The sequence below is a fragment of the Phasianus colchicus genome, chromosome 8, assembly GCF_987193195.1.
Source record: "Phasianus colchicus chromosome 8, bPhaCol1.hap1.1, whole genome shotgun sequence".
Taxonomy (NCBI): Eukaryota; Metazoa; Chordata; class Aves; order Galliformes; family Phasianidae; genus Phasianus; species Phasianus colchicus.
This window is the reverse complement of record NC_143443.1, coordinates 16,558,548-16,581,482: the sequence shown is the minus strand read 5'-3', so window position 1 is coordinate 16,581,482 and position 22,935 is coordinate 16,558,548. Positions and strand designations below refer to the sequence as shown.

Sequence of the window (22,935 nt, the reverse complement as noted above, 5' to 3'; positions counted from 1 at the left end):
CTGAAGTTAAACTTGTACTTCAATTTCTCACCATATTTTACGCTTAAATGAGTATCCCTGGGAACTGAACTGTGAAATTTAAACTATAAAAGACAAATCTAGCAAGTCATATTTACAAAGTCTCATAAATTGCTTAGTTGAACCAACAACAAAGCCTAGAGCATGAAGAGGTCTGGCTGTAACAGTCTTGGTGGATAATTTCATGTGAACATGAAGAAAAATCTATCTTACTGTTTTTACTGCAATAAGGAACCATGGTTAATGTGGTAATTTCTGAGGTGTGAGATTTTTCTGTTGCTTATTGTTTTAGATCTAAAAGTCAAAGCTATAATGTCAGGTTATGAGGATATCAAAATCAAAATAACCTACTTGGGCAAACCACTCAAGCAAAATACTTGTAATTAAGATCTAAACTGTAGCTGAGTTTCAACATTGCTAACAACTTACTGCCTCCCCTTCAATCTGCCATGCCTCTAATCACCTAATTTAATAAATTCTAATTGAAAACAGTACCTAGCAGTAAACCTACCTGCGTAGTGCTAGATACAGATGAACAACAAGGGATATTAAGCACTACGCAGGTAGGTTTGCTGCTACGTACTGTATGTACAATATAGGCTTACCTATATTGAAGTGAATGCTAGGAAAACTAGCAATTTAGGAAAAGATGGCGTTAGAACAGAATTTGTCCAAGTGAATTAAGTTTAGTACTTCTCATTTCCTGGCCAACATGAACCAGACACAGCAGATGTATCAGCTGCCTACACTCTGCCTTAATGTTATGTAAAACCTTCATTTCCACTGAGCTACACTTAAAAAAAAAAAAAAAAGTTGCTTGAATTCCTATTAAAATACTGTGGAATACATAAGAATAATGCAGCATTTTAACTTCTACATACTGCACATTCCCAGTTACAAAAATAATAATAATGACCCTACACAACTCTAAAGGAGCAAGGGCAATCCCAGAGTTATATCAAAAATCCATTTGAATGGATGGCAATTTATGTTTACATTAGGGAAAATAAACTTTCTCAATTTGTAAAAACAAAGTAGTTTAAGAATTGCTTTAGAATATCACTGAATACAAGATATAACCAATTTGCCATATAGGAACAAAACTATGTGAGAAAAAACACCTCTTTCCACCATTTCCTGTTACCTGTGAAGTCTTTGTTTTCAATCTTTTCCTGAAAAGATCACGAATACTGATTTATCTCTGTAAATTATGTAGCTTGGTCATAAATACAGATTTGAAAATTTACACCTAAGTCATTCTACTAGTACTACTTAAGTTCCAAAAGTATCTTGGAATATACAGTGCACTTAAGAAAAAGGTAACTTTCACCTTGACACAAAAGAACAAACTGACTGGAAAATGCAAGCATTTGAAAAAACACACCATAAAGACTCAATTTGGAAAATAATTTTGTTGGATTCTTTTTTGCAGGTACCTCTAGATTAAAACTATAACCTTCATAAGTCCTGATTAACCTAGAATAAAAGTTGTATTACACTAACATATTAGTTAAACTAGAACTCTTTGTTCTGAAAATTCTCACTTTCACAGTAAAGTTTAATTGACAAAGCTGAAGGAACTCCATGGCATTACCATCCTCAGTTCCAACCTTCCCCTGCTTTACTAAGGGGACAGATCTGACACAAAATCCTTGCCAACATATGAAAAGAATTTAGAGATATACAAAGGCTATCATTTCTCAAGGTTTATTTTTATCCTAGTACATTAAAGCTAACTGGAAACAATCTTTGATTCTTTTTTTATAAAAAATATATACGTACATTTATGGAAAAAAAAAAAATGCAGACTTTTTCCATAGGATGTAGTTCATAGAATGGCCTGGGTTGAAAAGGACTATAATGATCATCCCTGTTTCAACCCCCCTGCTGTGAGCAAGGCTGCCAATTTTGCATTAATTTTTCAAAATTGCCTTTTAAAAATGGATTTATCTTTGTTTAACCCTTTTTACTGTAGCTCAAATTTCTAGTTTACCCTCAGATGCATCTGTTTTGCGGTAAGAATCTGTTCAACCATTTCCCACAGAGCAGCTCAATTCAATTGACTACTACTTCTGATGCCCCACGCAGCACCGTGTCATTGCCTCCAACCTCCAACTTGTATGGGAATGGCTGTTCCTTATGAAGCACAGGAGGCCTGGCTAAATGGATGCTTCCAACAGCAGCAGTAGCTGCTAAGATTTGAGAGGTATGTAAACACACACTCCCATTCCTTATAACTTTCACAGCTTTTTACAAATGTATTGGTAAACAGCCCACTTAGATCTTAGAAAATTTTATCGTGAATAAAATGGGATAAGGAAAAATAGTATAGCAATGGGTATTATTTTCTCAAATCTAGAGATTTGAGATAGTTATTGATAGCCTACTGATCAACACAGTGCAACATATTTCAAAAAGTAAGTAAAAATTTGTAGTAGGAAATCTTACTATCAGCAACCATATTTCTGCTGAGAATATGAATTCACTGGTGTGATGGTTACAGTAGAGTATCAATTAGTGAAGCTTTATTTTATTTTTGATTTACTTCTAGTTCTGCAACTAAGCGTAACAAATCTGAAAAGTTCTTTTTGAAAACTGAGTAAAATCCTTATCTGTGAAAACAAAGTTACTGGAATTAAGGAGAACTGACAGTCAGCAGGAGATCTTTAGCACATCAGCGTGATTGAACAAATGATGTATATTAATGTAATGCATCAAGGAATATTGCCATCAGAAATTCTAGTCAAGAAAAAAAAAAACACCCACAAAAATCCAAAATGCATTTTGCATACTTTCCAAACATCCCACATTTTCAGTAATGCTAGAAAGCCGTATGCTTTATGTTAAAAAAATTTTCTAGTCAGTTTGATCCTCTCTAATACTTGCAATGTAACATGGTTAAAAATCTGTTAAATGAGTGAGAGGAGTACAAACTCATTTTTTTAAGCATAATAAAGTATCTTATTAAACAACGAAAATTAAAACTAGAACATATGCTTTTGGAATAGCTGGATGGATTAGGAAACGTACACCACTTCTTGTTATAGACATTCACAAAACAACCACATACATACACTGGACATATAAATTTACTTGTAGACATTATATGTCCACTGAGAAATGACTTAAAATGAGACATTCATGTTTCAAAGCTATAAAAGAACAGCTTTGATTATTTAATAGTAAATGTAGTGAAAGGGTTTAAAAAAACAGCAACAAAAAAATCTAATAGAAAATTTAAAAGTATTCAAATAAACAGCCTAAATCACAAAACAAGAAAAGCAGCTACTCTTGCAAAACAGATTGTGCAAAAATGTTATTCAGTTAATCAATATATCACAATCCTTCAATAGCTATAAAATTCAGTGGTCAAACACAACTGTTTTATACTTTCTATTAAATCTTGATAGCAAATAAAAGTCTTAGTATCTTATGTTGAGTGCTGCTGACATGAAGTCCACTTTCAGATGGATCTATTTTAGTTATCCACCACTGCAACCAAACCTGGACTTCATTCTTGTAATACATTTGGTACAATCTCACAGCATTGTCTCTAAACCTACTTAATCATTTATGGGCCTTGTGAAAAAATATGATCCAATGATTCAACAAACTAAAAAAAAAAAAAAAAAAGAAGAAAAACTTTTACAAAATATTCAATGAGCCAGATTACAGGTGTATTTTGTATAGAGTTCTTTTTATTTTCATGCAAAAAAATATATGCACACTTAGTAACACCCTTTTATTTTGATTTATTTACAAGTTTTAAATTCAATCCCTTTATTCTCAACTGATTTTATAACAATTACTGAATAATTTTCAAGTACATTATTGTTCAAAATGCACAGACAATGTGCAGCAGCAAATGCAGCAAACCTCAAAAACAAGGTGCTACAACATTGCTTCTACATCAAGAGACAGACAAGTGTCTGGGATAGTGGTTTAATTTTAACACTTATACAGACATACATCTATACCTAGAGAGAGACAGACAGATCTAAAAAAGCAGCTACATCTGCAGAGGAAGGAAACAGCATGTTACAAGGACAATTCAGGGAGGTCAATTGTACATAGAACATTTGACAAACAACATAGAGAACAAACTTTGGCATTAATTACCAGGGTACAAAACATAGCACATTTCAATCTATCAATGGAGTGTAAAATGGAACTCTGCAGCCTGTAGTCATTTGTTAGGATTGATACCAGTGAGAATTTGACACTGTCAATGAAAATACTAACAGATATATAGTAAAGTCATTTTCATGGAAAGCAGACAAGGATGCAAAATTACATTGCAATTTTTGTATCTGTTATGACCAAATATCTTAATACCAGATCTACAAGGGCACCCCATCTGCACCACCTGAAAAATTGTAAACTGAGGATGCTCAAAGCCTGAAAACTGTGGCCTGACACCGCTAAACTCGTTTGCTTTTAGTTTTATACCCTGGTTAAGTATCCATTTCACATTGCCTGATTAACACATAACATTCCGCCTGTATCAGCCGCTAAGACAAGAACTGAAAAGCATAAGAAATTCCCTGCATGCATTATGTGTAGTGTTAGCGAAAGAGTGAGATGTGCCCCAGTCCATCTGAGGCACAGCAAGTTGCATAACATCATTACCACTTTGCAGGGTCTGTCGTCCTCCAGCCAACACTCCACTAGGTAACATTCCAGTGGGAGTCAAACCCTTGAGTGTCAGCACACTTTCACTCTCCTCCCTGGTGTAAGAAAAAACAGAAATGAAAATGTAAGTATCTGCTCATGAAATTGGTATTCTCTACTGGGGAGAAGGAGGGCCTATTTTTGCTGTGCTTTATGCATGTCAAGACTGATGCAAATTCAAATTCGATCAACCAGAAAGGGGAAAATATTTCTATGCCATACTTGTCTCTCTGGCATCTAGAAATTACAAATACTGATTACTTTTGAACCAATGTAGGAGCAATTATTCACATGCAGACTTATTAGTTCTGAATGCAGCAGTACCTCATGAGGTACTGAATGTAACTCAGCACTATGAAGCAACCTACAGTTTCACTGAAAGCATCTATGCTCCAGGAGACACCAATTTCAAAAAATTAACCCTGTTTGAATACTTATGCTCTGTGGAAAGACATATATACGCTATGCAAGTATTGTAACATACTGATATACTATAAGCTTACTATATTTTGAGTAAATACAATCTCTGTCTAGCTTGGTACAAGAAAATGGGATCAAACAAATAGAACAGTTCAAAACAACAAAAGAGAAACAAACAAAAGAAGTCCTCAACTTTCTGCTATGACAGACATTTTCCCAGCCAGCCCGGACCTTCTCTTTCACGCTTCTCATTTCAGTATCGCTATTTTGGTATTGTCCTTCTCACAGTTGTAGTTAATCTATAGAATCCCTACAGTTGGAAAAAATCTCTAAGACCATATTGTTCAACCACCCATGTACTGCCAATATTACCCACTAAACCAAATGGCTGGACATGTCTCAAAAAATAACAATAATAAAAAAATATTTAACCAAAAGTACCAACATCGATGGGGTACACTGACATGCAAAATGAGATTCTAATGCACAGTGACCTCCCTGAAAAAATGTCTGGCATCTATTGTCCTGGAACAGAGATGTGTTTTCCTAACATACACAGATTAAGAAGGATTTTAGGAAAGCAAAAACAACTCAAATACCTGAGAACAGAGAAGACTCTTGCCATCTTGCCAATTGCACGAATTTTGTTCCTGATTATTTCTTTCCGTGCAGCAGCTGTACCTACTTTCAATGGAATAAGAGAGAGTCTCAAGCTCATTGGTATTTACAAAGCTGCCATTTTTGAGTGTATCAAATTCAACACAAGTACTTAAGTTCAGTATTCTTCCCAGGAGGTCAGCACCCAACACTCGGGGACACAATATTACAAAATTTTAGCTTCAGAATACTGCCAAAACCATAACAACTTCTGTATCCACAAAACACACGCAGAAAAGTTCAGGATGTTCACAAAGATTTGATCAAGCTGGCAAGTTCTAAACTAAAACCACTGTTACAGCATAGTAACTACCGTAATTCCTTTGCTTAAGTTTTATAGAACCCTAGAATCCTTAAATTTGGAAGGGATCTTTAGAGGTCATGTAGTCCAGCTCCCCTGCAACAAACGGGGACATGCACAGCTCGATCAGGTTGCCCAGGGTTTGGTCCAGCCTTACCTTGAAAATCTTCAGGGATGGGGCATCAACCACATCTCTGGGCAACCTGTTCCAGTGCCTCATCACCCTCACTGTGCAAGACTTTATCCTTACATTCAACCTAAACCTGCCCTCCTGAAGCTTAAGAGCCGTCTCCCCTTGTTCTATAACCACACACCCTGTCAAAGAGTCTGTCCCCTTCTTTCCTGTAGCTCCCCTTTAGATATCGAAAGGCCAGAAATCACTTACTGACATCTCTGTACATCAAAATGCAGGTATGTAACTTGACACAGAAGTAAAAGATAAAGACAAAAAAAAAAAGATAACTGCTAATTCTTGCACAGCTGACTGAGAGAAAACAGGCTAATTTGCTTGATTTTATGTCAACTCCCCGAAACATACACCTGCACTCACTAAAAACTGAACTGAAATGCCAAAGAACTGAAGTGTGACTTCCCTTACCGATGAATTCCATGTTCCATGTCACCTTAGGTTTGCATCATTTGCAGAAATTGCTAATACCAAAGGCATGGAATAAATATTGCATATTTCACAGAGCAGAGAAATGCCATTTGTAATAGATAAAAGTGAAGCCAAAGCTCTGAGAGGCTTTGGATTCAAATGAGAGCTGCCTTTGCCTGTGCTGATATAAAAACAGAAGTGCATTTCTTCAACATTTATTTTTGTTCAATGTGAAAAGGCCAAAGTTATCCTCCTTTCGAGGACAGCCCAGGTCCCCTGGAAAGTACAGGCAGTTGTGGGGACACCAAAACAGCACAACTGTCAGATTTTTCAGACCACCATTGCAAAACACAAGGCTTTCTGTCACACATGAGTGGATGGACTTCCCATCCTGAACACCAAACCAAAGAAAATACAAGAGAAAAAAGGCAGGAAGAGACCTCTGTGCAAACGCAATGAAAGACCTCTGGGGTATGACAACTATCAGTCAACCTGCTGAAATGGAATGAAGAAACCCACAAACAACTAAGTAAAGAGTTTTTAGACAAAGGAACAACACTGATGAAATACAGACACCAAAAAAAATGGTGGCTCAAGAAAACAAAAAATGCAGGAATAGGCCGAAAATTTTTATTTTTACTGGAAGTGACTTATCTGAATTTTTAATATTTGAGATGTTCTTACTTTCTCTCTCTGAATATTACTAAAGAGCAGTATGAGATCTGGATTGAGAAGAGAGGTCTTTAAGTTTCTGAAAAAGGTGGAGCAAAATAAGCGTCCACACATTTTCCATGTTTTCTCTCTCCATCACATCTCTCAGTTTTCCTCCTGCCTTCACCTGCTCACTCCTTGAAGACCACTGCTGCAGGGCTGTAATGCACAAGCTGAACTGATTACAGGCGCTGCTGGTGCCCATATCTCAAATCTGGTCAGTCACTACGCCATTAAAGGAGAAATGCTGGTTTGGGGTATTGTTTTTTAAATGATCATATGCTGTTCCAGCCTTTCAGAGGGAGCAAGTCAAGACAAAAGGCCAAATATATTACTCCAGGCAGCAGCACTATTAAACCCACGTTTGTCCAGAGTTAAAACAGCAAAGTAGCATCTGCCTGCAGGAGAGTGTCTTGATTACACCCTAAACTAGAGGGGACATGACAGAACTCTCCCATTGCCTCCTCCATGGGAGTTCTATAATGCTCATACTGTTACGCTCCAAAGAATTCACATAAACGTTGCAAGTAACCCTATGACCTCATGCACAAAATGAGAAATATTCTTTGAAGTGGCAGATATATACAGAGAGCAAACAGACTACAAGGTAAGTAACAGCCAGAATTTTCCTGCACAGAAACATCCACCCTGTGATTTCTGAAAAGTGGGTGACAGACTCAGAATTTAAATGAGTAGATGACTTCTTAAATTTTGCATCAAGTCATCGTCAAAATTCCATAGACAATCAGAAGCACTTTTTTGATATCTCAACTGAAGGAAGCTAAAGTTCTATACAAACCAGGTTTTGAAACACTATAAACACATTCCATGCACAATCTCAGAAAATGCTCACAATGAAATTTTTAAAAAAGCACAACAGAGGACTGAATGCTCCCTACACATGCAGGGCCAAAGATACAATTTTAGAAATAGGTAAAAGAATGAAATTCTACAAAAAAAAAAAAAAAAAAAAAAAAAAGGGAATGGAAGAAAGGAGGAAAGATTCATGCACAGAAAGACAGATGTCTTGGAATATGACTTCTGATTAACAATATACATAAACCTTTATAAATGTGTCTCTAAAATGGGTAATAAAATAAAATACTGTACGTCTCTCAACAAAAATATATTTTCTGCAATAATACTTATACCAGCGGGTTCTATGAAGTCATATTTCAAAACATTCCTACTGTCTGATCTGTACCTTTTTTACTGCCATACATGAGTCGCTCTTCAGATGGAGAGTCCAGAAAAAAAGGAAGTGAATGATGGAGAAAAAGATGAGTGAGACAAATAAAATAAAGGTATTTAACCTGGCAATGGTAATAAAGAAGGAATGGAGAAGAAATGTGAAAAGAGAGAATGGGAAACTGCAACACTTAAAAATGCATTATTTGAATAAGAAGTGGAATTGTTGAGTATAAGTTAAAATTTGATGATAAACAAGTGAAACTTGAAAGTCAACAGTTAAAAAAAAATTATTCACACAGAAAGATAAAGCATAGACAGTACCTAGGAGGCATTAAGAGATATGCATCAAGCAAAGAAATTGTTAAAGGAGACAGAAGAATAAAATAAATCAAATAAGGAAACTGGAACTACTGTACTGAAGATAGGGCATATGCAACCAGCTGATGAGCACACTTTGGCTGGACCACCTAAATCCTAGCGTACCAGAACACCATCAAGTCTTAGCCTGCAGATGTTTGGTGTAATTGCTTTATCTTCAGTTCAGTAGGATTACATGCACAAGAAACATAAATTCACTGTCTGCAGGATCACATCTGAGACTATTTCTAATTTTTCATGTTTCTATCAACAGTCTAAATGGGCAACAAAGTTCAAGTGGCTCATAATCAATGCATTCCAACCTAAAACACACAGCTGCCCAAGCACAACACAAATCTGCTTCTGAATTTTTACACAGTAACTATCAAAGATTAAGAATTAGATGATGTCACTACCATCTCTTTTAAATTATTTTTAGTGTTACTCAAAGGCTGTCAAAATGTTCATTCCTTCCCCCCAACCATCAACCAATTCAACAAGTAATTCTGTTATTGGATAAAATGAGGGATGTCTGAAAAACTTTCAGATGTGACATAGAGCACTACTGTAGGAAAAATAAAAAAGGACGATGCGCTAAGTCTTAATGTTACATGCCTCTTCATCACCATTTTAACGTTGCTTCTTTATCACATTACAAACACATCCTTAACAATCCACTGTTCTTACAGTTCACAAGTTGTTATCTATTACATACGTCGGTGTTACATAATGTACACAAAGTTCATTAACTTTTATGTTTTCAACTCAAACACCAAGATTTAAACTTTTATTTTATGCTTTGCCTATAAGACTTTGCCATAAGAAATATTAGATCTGACTTTTGACTGCATCAACTCTTCCCCAAAGAGCAGACATTAAGAAATTAAAGAGCTTAAAAAATTCATAATAAATATAAAACACCAACAAATTCTGAAAAATTTTCAAAAAGTTTCAGCTTTAAATGTGTCATATATGAATTCTTGCAAAGGATACAAACTACTCCTTCTTGATGACAAACACGAAAATAAAATTTCCTTCCCTCCTTCAAAATACTCATCATCTAAGGAAAAATTTGAAGGCAATTTCCTTCAAATTTCAGGTAACATATTACATCACTTTAAGTTAATTACTACTTCAGAAGTTATTTCAATGAAAAAAACCAACATATCTAATATTAAACCCTACCGTCAAATTGATCTTCTCCCTCTGTCATCAGTTCATCATCAGAACAAATGCTCAAAACATTCACCAACATTTCTGTTACTGTACGTGAAAAAAATAAACTTTAATTAATTGCCTCAAGAATTTTACATATTTCCAAGCACACAAGATGAAACCAGCCACCAGCAACTGTAGTGAATGAGCTTCCCACATGATAAACTCTTCTCTGCAATCTGGTCTCTAAAACATGTGCTGTCATAGAATTTTAAAAGCTCATAGAAATAAGCAGTCAAAAAACACACCACCTATCAAAGACATGGCATGGCTTTCTTTCCTATCTCACAAGGAATTATTTTAGATAAGAATTATCTTCTTGTACATTAGTGTTTTTTACATCATGGCAAGTCCTTATTTCAATTCAATTTTATGCAAAATTTACTGATACGTGAAAATATTGAGACTACTGAAATTCACATATAAAAGGTGAAAGCTATTCCATTCCTGACACTTGCAGGCGCCTTGCAGAAGCACCAAAGTAGAAAAATATTATGATAAAAATACTATGTAAACTGCTTGTCAATTTTTAAGGGGAGTTTGAAAAGACAGTGGATACTCAAACTTTTTTTTTTACTCAATTTTGCTGTCTCTGGGAATCTCATTATTCTATCACACAGCCTTTCACATATATATATATCAGACTTTTCTTTAAAATGATCAAGCTTCTCCCACCTTCTGAAGCACTTAGAAACCCATTCCAGAAGTTCAATCAGATGTTTAAAAACTTTGTAGTTTCCTGCCTACATTTGTTCATGACTAATTCATACAACCCCTGTGTTATCTGCTATGCTATTCTTCTCTGTTCTTGATCAAGAGTTACTCTCTACTTTGCTGAAGAAGTAAAATGAATAATTCTGACTTTAACAGTGTAGACCAAACAATATTGACACCATGTCCTTCACTGACAGTTGAAGTATGTGCATACCCAAAGGCCAAGACAAATTAAAAGGTCCATTACTTCAGCAGTCTTAGGCATACAGTCTCATTATCAGCATTGTACAAAAGTAAAATAAACAACATGAACATTTTTAATAGCAAAGGGTTATTTAATGCATCATCAAGTAAGACAAGGAGAAACAAAAATCTCCTTCTAAATGTCCTTGGTTTAAAAACAATAAAGAAGTGTTGAATGGACTTCCTAAAGACAACATAATCAAATCTAGAATCCTAGGTCTGCTTGCCCATAAATACATTATATCTAGAGATTTTTCCAGGAAACGCAGAGAGCTTTCCAGAGATCCTTCATGAAAATAGTGGTTCTGTCATGGAAGCATTTTAAATAGATCCCAATAGCCTCTAACCTCATTGCTTACTAACTGGAGACTACTTGGAGTTCTATTATCCTAGATTTAGAGTTATTAACTCTAGAGGGGAAAAAAAGGACCTGTGCTAAATTATCTTTTACAAGAAAAAATATAGCAGAAATAAGTTATTTTAATGAAGGTCAATCTGTTATAACTACCTAATAAAGTTAAAATTTTACAGGAACATCTCAACATAGTTTACATCTATAGCCAGACAAGATTATTAATTATATATGACCTAGCCTTTTGTAGAATAAGAACAGTTTTCCTGTCAACTTGATTTGATGCTCAAAAGTAATTCTTAACAATGCAGGTAGATACAACCTTAGTGGAAATTATAGTTTCTATTAAGACCTTTGCTTTATTAGATCCAGTTTAACTATTTGCACTGAAACAGGTGAAGAAAACAACCAGAACTGTGAAGCAAGTTGTACATAACATATCTTCACATGCCAAACAAAACTCCTCAAATCAGTCTAATAACTTCACCAAATCTCTCTAATCAAACATCCAAGTATTCCATCCAATAAAGAAAAATGCAAATTTTCACAATAATGAATTCAATTAATTAAAAAAACAAACAAACAAACAAAAAACCTTCCTGACAACAAACAGAGAAATTGGAAAGAAATTCACTGGCATGTAATTTTTGCCTACCTTTTTCTCCAACAAATGGCAAGGACCATGTAAAAACATCCATAAAATTGGGTAGCCAGTAAGGATGAGGAGAACAATTGAATTGACGAATATTCATCACATTGTTTTCATATTTTAAAACAGCAGCTAAAATAAAATTCAGACATTTTGGAAAGAATGATTAAAACTTATGAAGTACTACAAATGTAAAGTCACAGGTTTGTTTTACTTCTATTTTATATTACATACAAAGTAATCCCAGAGATAACCCTGCTTTCTTTTGCAGTATTTAAATGATAGATATCTAATGGTGAACTTCAGATTATATTTTATTGCAAGCATTGCAGTTTAATGTACCCTTACATGTCAGATTATGCCTCTACTATCCTTTTAAAAGTCCATAATGAGCAATGATTTCAAAAGTTCCTGGAAAGGTTGATTTCACCAACAAAATCTGAACTCAGATTAGCAGCATATCCAGATTCAGGTTCTACTCTTGCTGTGTGTCTTCCCACATTATAAGGCTGCATTCTGAATCCCTGTTGTAGAGTGTAATAAAACCACTGAAATTCCGAAAAATCAAAGAGAAGAGGAAACACAGAGAAACACAGCAAAAACAAACAAACAAACAAGCAAACAAACAGAAGCATTCTAAGGCTAAATAAGTCTTGGTTGTACTTTTCCCTACTTAAGTTTGCATTACACTGGGAATAGCTGATGGGAAAAAGGATTCTTAAAAATATCCACAGAGATGGGAGAAAACCAGAAAGCCAGTACTGCTACTTCTCCTTTTCTTTACTCCTTTACCTTTGATACAAATAACAGCAGCTCATCTTACTCTCTAGACGGTTAATCACCCTACATCGTTTGAGTTGGGTAGATGAGGGTTTCAGAAGCAGAAAGGAGAAAATTCAATGTACTGAATGGGCAAGAGGTGTTGGATTCAAATGAATGCTATTTGTGCTGGAAAGCATCCAGGCAAATTTTTAATATCTCCACATAAGGGGACTCAACAATCTCTTTGGGCAGTACTCTAGATGTGGCCTCACTAGGGCAAACTACAGAGGGAGAATATTCCTTCTGCTGTCCGCACTTGTTTTAATTGCTCCACAATAACACTGGCCTTCTTGGCCACAAGGGCACACCAAAAGGTGGCTTTAATCTGCTGCCCACTAGAACACACAGATTCTTCTCTGCAGAGCTCCTTTCCAGCAGCTCCAGGCGGTTATTCCTCCCCAGATGCAGAACCCTACACTTGCCCTTGTTGAACCACATTAGGTTCCTCTCCACCCAACTCTCCGTCCTGTCCAGGTCTCAATGAAGGCAGTACAGCCTTCTGGTGTTAGTCACTTCTTGCAGCTCTGCATCATCAGCAAACTTGCTGAGGGTGCACTCTATCCCTTCATCCAGGCCACAGATGAGTATGTCACATGTGCTTCTTCATCACATAACTTTTAATCAGGATTTTTGGTCGTCTACTAACTGGCAGAAAATTTTTGATATTAGACTGCTTATTTAGCAAGACATTTTAACGGCACATTTTTATTTTATGATTGCATAGTTATTAATTACAAGTTCTTACCTTTATTATTGTAGACATCCAGGTAATTAGGTGCTGAAAAAATTGTTATTAATGATGGAAACCCTGTAGTTTGACTTTTCCTGTACATTCTATAACTGTAAAACCAAACAGATTATTTTACATCTTACAGGAATAAGCAATTATCTTTCATTTCACATTGTGAATTATTTCTTGAAGAGACATACTTACCCTGCATCTTGTGCTTCGTGTGCTCTAATGATTGACAACAAATTATTATTTTGCAAAAATTCACAAACTGCTGGATAGCTGTGAAATGAAAACAATTGTGAGTAAAATAAATCCTCTAAAAATATGCAGGAAGACTTAGTATTAAAATATTAAGTAGATTCTAGCATACTCTCACCTATAAAAGTATGAGCATCCTCTGACTGTATTATGACTGAAGTGCTCTGGTGAACTTTCATTTCCAAAATCTTCTGAAGGATCTGACCACAGTAAGTCACACATTGGTCCAAATGCTGGAGGTTCTTTGAATCTATCTAACTGTTTGAGAAAAAAGCAAGAGCACAAAGATTCTCTGAATATGAAATCTGTAAGTTTTATACATTTTTTAGGCTACATATCCATCAATACCAAGCATTTACAGAATGAAATCCAACTATATCATAGATAAATAGGTTTTGTATATTTTTTCTCTCCTTGTCATGAAATAAAGCAGAAGCATGCCAAAAGAACCCAACCTGTTAAGAGCAATAAAGTTTATTAGTTGTAAGAAGAAGTGAGATAAATTCCAGACTGATGGATATGCATAATATAAAGTCAAGTTACAGGCAAGGAACAAGATGGTCCTTTTTCATGCACATGCCGCATCTAGCAATCTGGAGACACTACCAGGAATTAGCCAGGAAGAGAAACAGTACAGAAAATAGAAATGATAAAAGAAAAGCATGAATAATTAGCACTGACTATAACAAACTAAATACATCATCCAAAAAAATCCAAACCCCAAACCAAATCCCTGAAGCAGTCATCTCCATAATGGATCATTCAACACTGAAGAGATGACTAGCTCAGCCATCCTGGTCTTCTCTCATACAGACTCTATTTCTCAACTACAGCCCTGGTGTAATGGGCCATGTACATTTTGGAGGGTCTTTATGTTTGCTTTTTTTTTTTTTTTCCTAGCTGCTTCTTAAAAGATTTCCACTTAAAAACACTTGTTTTAGCAGCCTTTAACATTGCTGGTAACCACAGTGAGAAGGGCCAGTAATAAGGACAGTACCATTTGTTAACATAAAAGGAAAATACCCTGTTTATGTAATAACATTCAACGAATCTCTGATGTCCCAGAAATGAAATCAGTTTTCCCAGATTCAATGTAAAGTTTATTTGATCTTTATGTAGCTGGAGTTTGTTCACAAGATGATTTTATCCAAGAAATGTAGGAACGTTTCTTTGATGGACAGTGCATTTATCTCACTTTACCTCCCATACCAAAGAAGATGACTTTGATGGTACTAGAGAACACTTAACTCTTCATGACAGGTTCGAAGGGAGGTTTGGTGAGCACCTGGTGAATTTGAGTCTAACGGTCCATAGGAATCCATTCAAATATGGAACCAGCAGTAGTGCCAAGCTCTCTCATGCCCTGGAAAATCAGAGCTCCCGAGGCTGCCACCTGTAACATAAGTGGAAAGGTCCAGATCTTTACAAACTCCTGCCAGATAATGGCAAGGCAGGTATTAACTGAAGTTGTTGTTGGAATTTATTCAATATTAAAAATCCAGTGGTTTAACGTTTCCCACACTGGATGATAAACCCAGCATTGTATATTCCTTTGAGATTGAAGAAATCAGTCCATCAACATCTGCAAGTACCTGAATTTCTGTAGATTAAACCATCAAGTTTCTAAACCTCCAGCAAAAAAATTGGGTCTAGAAAGTAACAGAAGCATTCAAATAAGGAAGTTTCATTGTTTCTTGATTGATGTTTCCTGCAACACAGAAGGCTGAAAGTCTAGAAAGCATTTCTAATAATTTTTTTCTTGAGATAGTGTTCAAGATTTTTTCTTATGACTTTGGCCAAATGGTTAGAAGAAGACATTATAAATGAAAAGGTTTTGCTGCTGCAAGCAACGCAATTCTTCCAAGCTTTTCTCATAGCATTTGGAACAATAACGTAAACATTTCTAGAAGTAAGGAAGTCCACTTGTAAAAAAATTAATATACTTACATGCACATCAAATCAGCTTATTCTTCACTAGACAATCTACCAAGTGGCACTCTTCTCAAGACATTTCAAAATTTAAGAAAATGTCACTTCTACTCAACCCAGATCGTATATATCAAATCAGCAAAACTAGCTTAAGGGTGTCTCTAAGTAGTGACAGCAATAAAAATTAATAAAGGACAAGTCAACTCAAAACAACCTTTGACGAATTACCATTTCCAAGCACGTTGTGACCATGACAAAGCAGAATCTCAATACAAATTAGGTTAATGTATTTCTAAGAAAGATTAAAGTAACTGAGAATTGAGACTTTTTTTTTTCAAGAATAAGAATCATTATGCCTGGTGTTAAAAGAGAAATGGGTATTGTATTTTTTAATGGACCGTGAGATATTTAAATCTAATTAATTTCCAGGTACTGAGAAGTCAAGGCTGCTGCACTGAGGTGTACCACACCTCCACACAGATGAGAAAACTGAGGAGTAGCAAAACCTTGGGGGTAGATTAAGGTACAGCAAATTAAAACTACTATATCTCTGAAGCAAAAGACCTTCACAAAAGTTTTATATACTCGAAGACACAGACATCAATTTTAATTAACCTGTCCTAATTTTCCTGAGAACTATTGTATAGCAATATTCTAAAAAACACATGAAGGTCAGAGAAGTGCAGCAGTCAGATATTACTAAAGAAAAGGAAATTTCAGCATACCACAGAAAGGAAGTAAGGGATTATAAAGAGATTTCTAGGAGTGCCCCATACATTTCAAGGCTCTTTACTGATCAAGCCTACGTGTCACTCAGAATATAATAGAAGAATGATCATCCACTGTAAATCAGGAAAAAAAAATATATCTCTTTGCCTCTCTTCTTTAAGAGACAGTTCAATTTTATACAGACATTTCCATATCAATCACTAGGCTTAGAATCAAGATTCACAGAATACTGTTTCAGCAGAAGTCTTGGCAGTAAAAATCAACAAAGCAGCATCTCTAAATTGATGGTCACGTGTCTGAAAGGGACACTCTACCAACACAACCATAACATCGTTGTGAATGAACTTCACAGGACAAAAATTAGAGTATTACAAGTTTCACAAACTTACAGTTTCCCAGAAATAAGAAGAACTTGCAGCAGTCTTGACTGTTAGGATTTACTGTCACAACTACTATGACATCTGTCCTCTACCAGAAATGAGTTTGCCAAAAAAATAATTATTTTGTTCACGTAGTTAAATAACTTTCCTGCAAGTCAATAACACAGACAGAAGAGTTCACCTAGAAAAAAACTGCACCTACATAGGATTTTTCTTTATTTCTGAGTAATGACTAAACTGCTTAGAGCTGTGATTTCCCTTCATGTGCTGGATGATGATGCTGACCAATTTGCAGAAGAAAACTGTCTCCTTATAAGAACTTCTGCTAATAAACCAGAAGGCTCACAATAGTATACAATTGTCTTGATGTTTACAGAAGTTGCTTCACACACCACATTTGTATCACAAGTGTATAACATTTTCATAGACATAAGAAGAAGACACCTATTTAATTTAAATACATGTACAATATCAGTGTATGCCAAGCTCTAATGCAGCTATTGAAGCCGCTGCCAACCTGTGAAGACTGAATCAAGCTACCAAATGATTCTTCAAAAAAAAAAGGCAACAACATTTCTAACAATATTGTCTTATATTTATAAATGTGCTTCTCATCAGCAGCAATATCCAGTGCAGATTTTAACATATGTATATAAACACAAGCTTATAACTCATCCTAATGTAGCCTTGAGCTTTATAAAAGCAAATGTAAAGGCCAACATAACAGAATTACTTTTCAATTAAATTCACTTGACACTTTGAAATCCGATTAGCTCTAAGACTGAGACTAAAAGAAAAATAAATGGCAATCCCTTATAACAGACTGTTTCCTTCATGCTACTTTCCAGAAAGCTCTGACAATCTTTCTTTGCAACTGTGATGCAGTAAGAGCTAAGGCCTCATCAGAATGGCACAATTTACTTGCCTTTCCTTTTCACTTCTCTCTCTCTCTCTCTCTAAACAATGCCTACAGACATCTGCATGTTAAGATTGACTTGAAAAATGCAAAACATTTCAATACATTTTCCCATTTCTACCACAGAACTTGTATATATGCTTCATAACTATTTCTACCATTTTATTCTCCTCTCTCATCACTCTCCTTGAATGCAGTATTTCTAAGTGAAATGCACTGACATTCTCAGCCTCCAAAATGGCCCAATTCAGTACCAAAAAAACCCACAAAAAAACCAAACAGTTTAGAAGTGAGATACAACTGGACAGCAGCCTCTAATTCTGAGGAGAGGGAGAAGTAAAAATGGAGTGCAACCAACAGAGACAATTCTAAGAAACAATATACAAGAAAAGAAGATACAAAAACAAAGGGTGCTATCAATATTTACAAATATTAGTACAAAGCAAAATTAGGAACATACTTTTTCCATCTCTCTGATATTTTGATCTTTTTTGAAACAAGCTCCAACATACCCTTGTTCCATACGTATATAAACTTATTTTTTTTCTCCTATCTCACCTGTAATCCCAAAGTTTTCTTAGAAGCAACTATTTCTATTTTATGCTGCTATCAACTACTTTCCAGCAGTCACTAATCAGGACAGGAACAGGTATGATTTCCAAACACATCAAGCAAAATACAAAGCCCCAAATACAATACCTCTAATTGAAGGAAGAGAGAGAAAAGCCAGAACACTGATACAAAATTACAAGTTTCTGTAACACTCGGATTCTGTTTCATCTTTCAGCTTTTGAAAATTCCGATGGGGCAACAACCCCCCCTAATGCTACAGCAGCATTGCCATTTGTACGCTCTAAATAGGAGTAATAACAGCCAAGATGCCCAGCTGCACTGATAAAATCAGCTACAACTAATTAAACAATTTCTAAGAAAATAACTGAGGCACCAATCTATGCTTGTCATTTCAACTTCAAATATTGTGCTTTACGTCCCATTCAAGTCTACAAAAAGGCTGTTACCAACTGCTGGAAACCTACACTTTCATTCAGCAATCTGAAGCCTTCTTCCAAACTTAACATGCTTCTGAATCCTTTCAGAAGAGATTTATAAATATTTCCACGTATTCTGAAAATACTGCAACAATTTCAGTTTTTAACTTCCACAAATGGTTAATGGGAGCACTTCTTCCTTAAGATGTGTAACTCAATTTGTATGCAAAATCTTCTAGGAAGCCCATGAAATTGTTTATAATTATTTCATTTTAATCTAAGTTCATTATGAATATAAAACTTAATCTTACAGTTGCCATAAAACTCAATCAATTCTATACCAAGCGTAGCAATTAGATTTTCTGCTAGAGAATACTATTAGAGTTTCAACTGCGTATTTTTTTAATCATAGCCTCCATTTCTTGTACCAAAAATTCCTATTACGAAGTAAAAGAACTATAAATTCCCATCAACAGGCTGAATCATTACAAGTAACAGAACATTAAGTATTATAATCTAGAAACACATTTCAAAGTGTTCACAGCTCTAAAACCGACATTTGTAACCAAAATGCAACCAGACAGCCTCATTTTTCTCTGTATTTTCACAAATTGCAAAATATATTAAAAATATAATTTCCTTTATTACATTGTAAAAGAAATTCCAAATGGAGGGAAAAAAATCTTACAGAAGTGCATTAGTTATACCAAAGCCATTGTACTAGGGATATTACCCTAAATATCTAAAAACTGTAGGATATCCACAAATGTTCTAATACTAGCATCACTACCACACACACAAAAAAACCAATAAATTATTGTTTTCTCTTTTTTGCATCTTTAATGAAGAAGACACAACTTTCTTATTTCTTGTAGTTTAGAGAAAAAGTACAGGAATGACTACTGAGCCATGACACATACTAGAGCCTTCCATGACCAAGTAGTACTGGTGTATTTTGGCAAAGGCTCTCAACAATATAAGTGATAACGACTTATAAGCAGACAAGCCTTTACAGAAGGAATGTGCACCTTAAGTTACATAGATTGTCCAAAAAGCTTTTCATAAGAGAGAAAAAAAATATGTTTCTGGTCCCTTTACAAGCTTCTGTTTCTGAACAGAAATAAGTATATTTGGTATTTGGTATAATCAGTTCCTCTAAGGATTTCAGACACAAGAAAGGACACAACTAGACATACACAAGGAATTCTGGAGAACCACACAAAATGCACTCAAGCAGCTGATTCAGTGCAAGGGAGCACTTGTTCCTCTCATCTTTCATCTCCTCTCCATTGCCCCCCCAATGAAGCTCAATTCATTATTTCTAGTCTTCAAACAACTGGTTATCTTTTTTTTTTTAATTTCCTATTGAATAACTCAAATGTTGAAAATAAGACCTAGCAATAAAGCAACACTCATGCCAGGCTGTTTTCCAGTTTTTCAAAACCTGAATAATCAAATAATCAGGACTCTTTTTTGGAAGAAGAGCTATGTCCTGTAGTCAAGATGTCAGCTGAGTTAACTAAAATAAGTCAAAAGGAAGTACGTAAGAAGGAAAGCAACTGCGTTGGAAACTCTCAGATACAATCTTGATCTGACAGCAGCATTCCATGCAAGCTGAAACAAACTTATTAGAAAAAGACATCTTATGTCATCACAACTGTCTTCCCTTTAAATTGCACTTATTCACTATTGAGTGTTTCAATTATTCAGTTTTTAAAAATTTTCAGTCTTCTCACTGATACAGTCAGCACTTTTCCCATAGTGGGAAGCATTCTACTGTGTTAAGCAAATACCTACCAAATCTGTCATTTTAAATAGCAACCCAACTTTCTAGTAAACATAGTTTCATATTTTTTCAAAACACAGAAAAAAAATGCACATGTTCAAGAGAGTAAAAAACATTTTTTTGAAGAAATATAAGAAGAACTGAAATATGCAATTTGATTTACCACACAATTTCAAGACTGCAATTAACTTCTATTCCTGAAAGCCACAAGAACTTTAGTTCTTATCTAGTAAAAAGTAAAAGCTCTATTTAGATTAGGTATGAAGCTCTTATATGTACTACATGTCTTAGGAAAGAAACTCTGCGGAGTTTTTGAGGTGTTTTTGTGTGGTCTGTAACAGTCCCAGCTGTCCCCACTGAGACGTACAATGAAAATTGCGCTAGCTGGGCCAAGCAGGAGCACACATAAAAGCCCTTGGTCTCAATTTCAGATCTTGATTTACAGTTCCAAAATAGACAAGAACAGAAAATAAATTGACAACTTCACAAATGTAAATTTGTTTATCATCACACAAATACCTGTACTTCCACTTAGTTTCAAATACACAAAATACTCACTCTCCTAATGTCATCTAGTGTATTAATTTCTGGTGAAAGTCCACCATGAACACAAAGAAACTGTTGATTTAGGAGAGCAGCAAGAGGGAGGCAATCAAAAGCTTCCATGCAAGCATCATAGACTCTTTCAGAGTATTTTATTTTACCTGCAAGAAAGAAAATACAAATTAAGAATTCTCACTCACAGGAAGTGCAGTCTAGTGGATCATAAACGTAAGGGTGAAACTGACAAATTACATGCACAAAACACTGCTGAGTTCAAATGAACATTTTCAAGCACTACGATAGCAAGAACATTTTAAAGAAATTCTCTTCCAGAACTAACAACGTTTTTCCATTTCTTATGTTCTTTTTTATTTTTTTAAGTGTGGAGAAACTATTTTTATTTAAAATAAATAAATAAAACCATAGAACTATGGAAACTGCTCCAAAAGTAATGCCTCCTATTTTATTATGTTGATTCATGACGCTGGAGGCAGATGTTATGAGGACAGCAGAGGGTGGACCTTCCTACCAATATTCTGTCACATTACATTGTGATGTGACAGATGGCAGCAGAGGGGCAGTCTGAAAAAGCAATGTCAAAGATGGAAGTGCGTATGACACAAAGGTAACTGTATTCCTCCATGTGGAAAAAACGACACCCATTGACATTCATCAATGCAGAACATTTGTGGAGACACCAAACAGTGGATGTGAACACAGTGAGGCAGTGGTGGAGCATTTCAGCAGTGGTGACAAGTGGGCCACCTCCACTGGTGCAGTTCTTTACAAGTGCAGCATACAGGTCCTGTTCATTGCTGGCAAAAACACACAGCTAATGGAGATGAATATGTTGAAAAACAATGTTTTATACCTGGGAATTTGTTCTATCAAAAGTGTTACTGTGCTCTTTGTATCTGTTGTAGTTTCCATGGAAATCAATTGGAGGCATTACCTTCAGAGTGATCTACATATTTCGTGCTATACTTTTAAAAGTATACTTTTTAAAAGCATACTTTTAAAAGTACTGAGAAGTTTGTGACTTCTCATTTACAGTGAAATGCTAAGAAGTGACTATACATTATATCACATAACTTCTATCTTTGTTGAAGAGTTTTATCAGAGTAAATGTTCCATTTATTAGTGCATCAGTACTAACATGGACTTTCAAAAGCAGGAGCAGCTTATGTCACCAAGAGTTACCTTAGTAAAATAGTTAAAATCAATACCCGAATGGAAATTACTCAGCAGCAGGATATTTTCTTGCTAGCTTCACAACTCTGGACAGCAAATTACTTCACACTCCTGATTACAGCCAAGAAACCAAAATAACTTTCTTCTCTCCAGGATTTATGCATTGATGTTTACTCCATAACATATCTTTACAAACAACAGCCTGCCACATACTTTAATTCCACTGCCACACTTAACAGCAAGCAGTTTTACAGAAGTTAGCTGGGTTTCCAAAAGTTTGCAGGACTTTCATTATACTAACAAACATCTCTCAAGCAAAATGAGAGACTGGAAATCATTAGGTGGGAAGTAAACTAATGTTATGTCCTTAGGGAATACTTACATTCTTGTTTAAAGGTAAAATACTCTGTTAGGTGTCTGCATTCATGGTTGCCTCTCAAAAGAAATAACGTGCTTGGATAGAGAATTTTCAGGACCCATAAATACAGCACACACTGTTGGAAAACAAAGACATTCAATAAATTACACTTTAAAACCTGTTACTACTCGGACACTTTGAGTA

At 35.3% G+C, this 22,935-nt stretch overlaps 1 protein-coding gene across 6 annotated transcripts in view; it reads right to left on the bottom strand.

Annotated features, from left to right (window-relative positions):
* The window catches only part of PPP3CB (protein phosphatase 3 catalytic subunit beta), a 51,730-nt gene that overhangs the window by 10,247 nt on the left and 18,548 nt on the right, over positions 1-22,935 (bottom strand). For 4 of the 6 annotated variants that reach the window (XR_016468780.1, XM_031603046.2, XM_031603044.2 and 1 more), the window contains exons 4-12: positions 22,756-22,867; positions 21,198-21,343; positions 14,029-14,168; positions 13,854-13,931; positions 13,665-13,759; positions 12,104-12,229; positions 10,110-10,187; positions 5,709-5,793; positions 4,648-4,745 (exon numbers count right to left, since the gene is read on the bottom strand). Coding sequence is in view for 5 of the 6 variants with exons in the window: in XM_031603046.2 (XP_031458906.2) it covers positions 4,648-4,745; positions 5,709-5,793; positions 10,110-10,187; positions 12,104-12,229; positions 13,665-13,759; positions 13,854-13,931; positions 14,029-14,168; positions 21,198-21,343; positions 22,756-22,867 (958 nt within the window). In the remaining variant the exon portion in view is untranslated. The remainder of the gene's footprint in view (positions 1-4,647; positions 4,746-5,708; positions 5,794-10,109; positions 10,188-12,103; positions 12,230-13,664; positions 13,760-13,853; positions 13,932-14,028; positions 14,169-21,197; positions 21,344-22,755; positions 22,868-22,935) is intronic. The other 2 variants (XM_031603045.2, XM_031603043.2) reach the window with 1 other exon arrangement.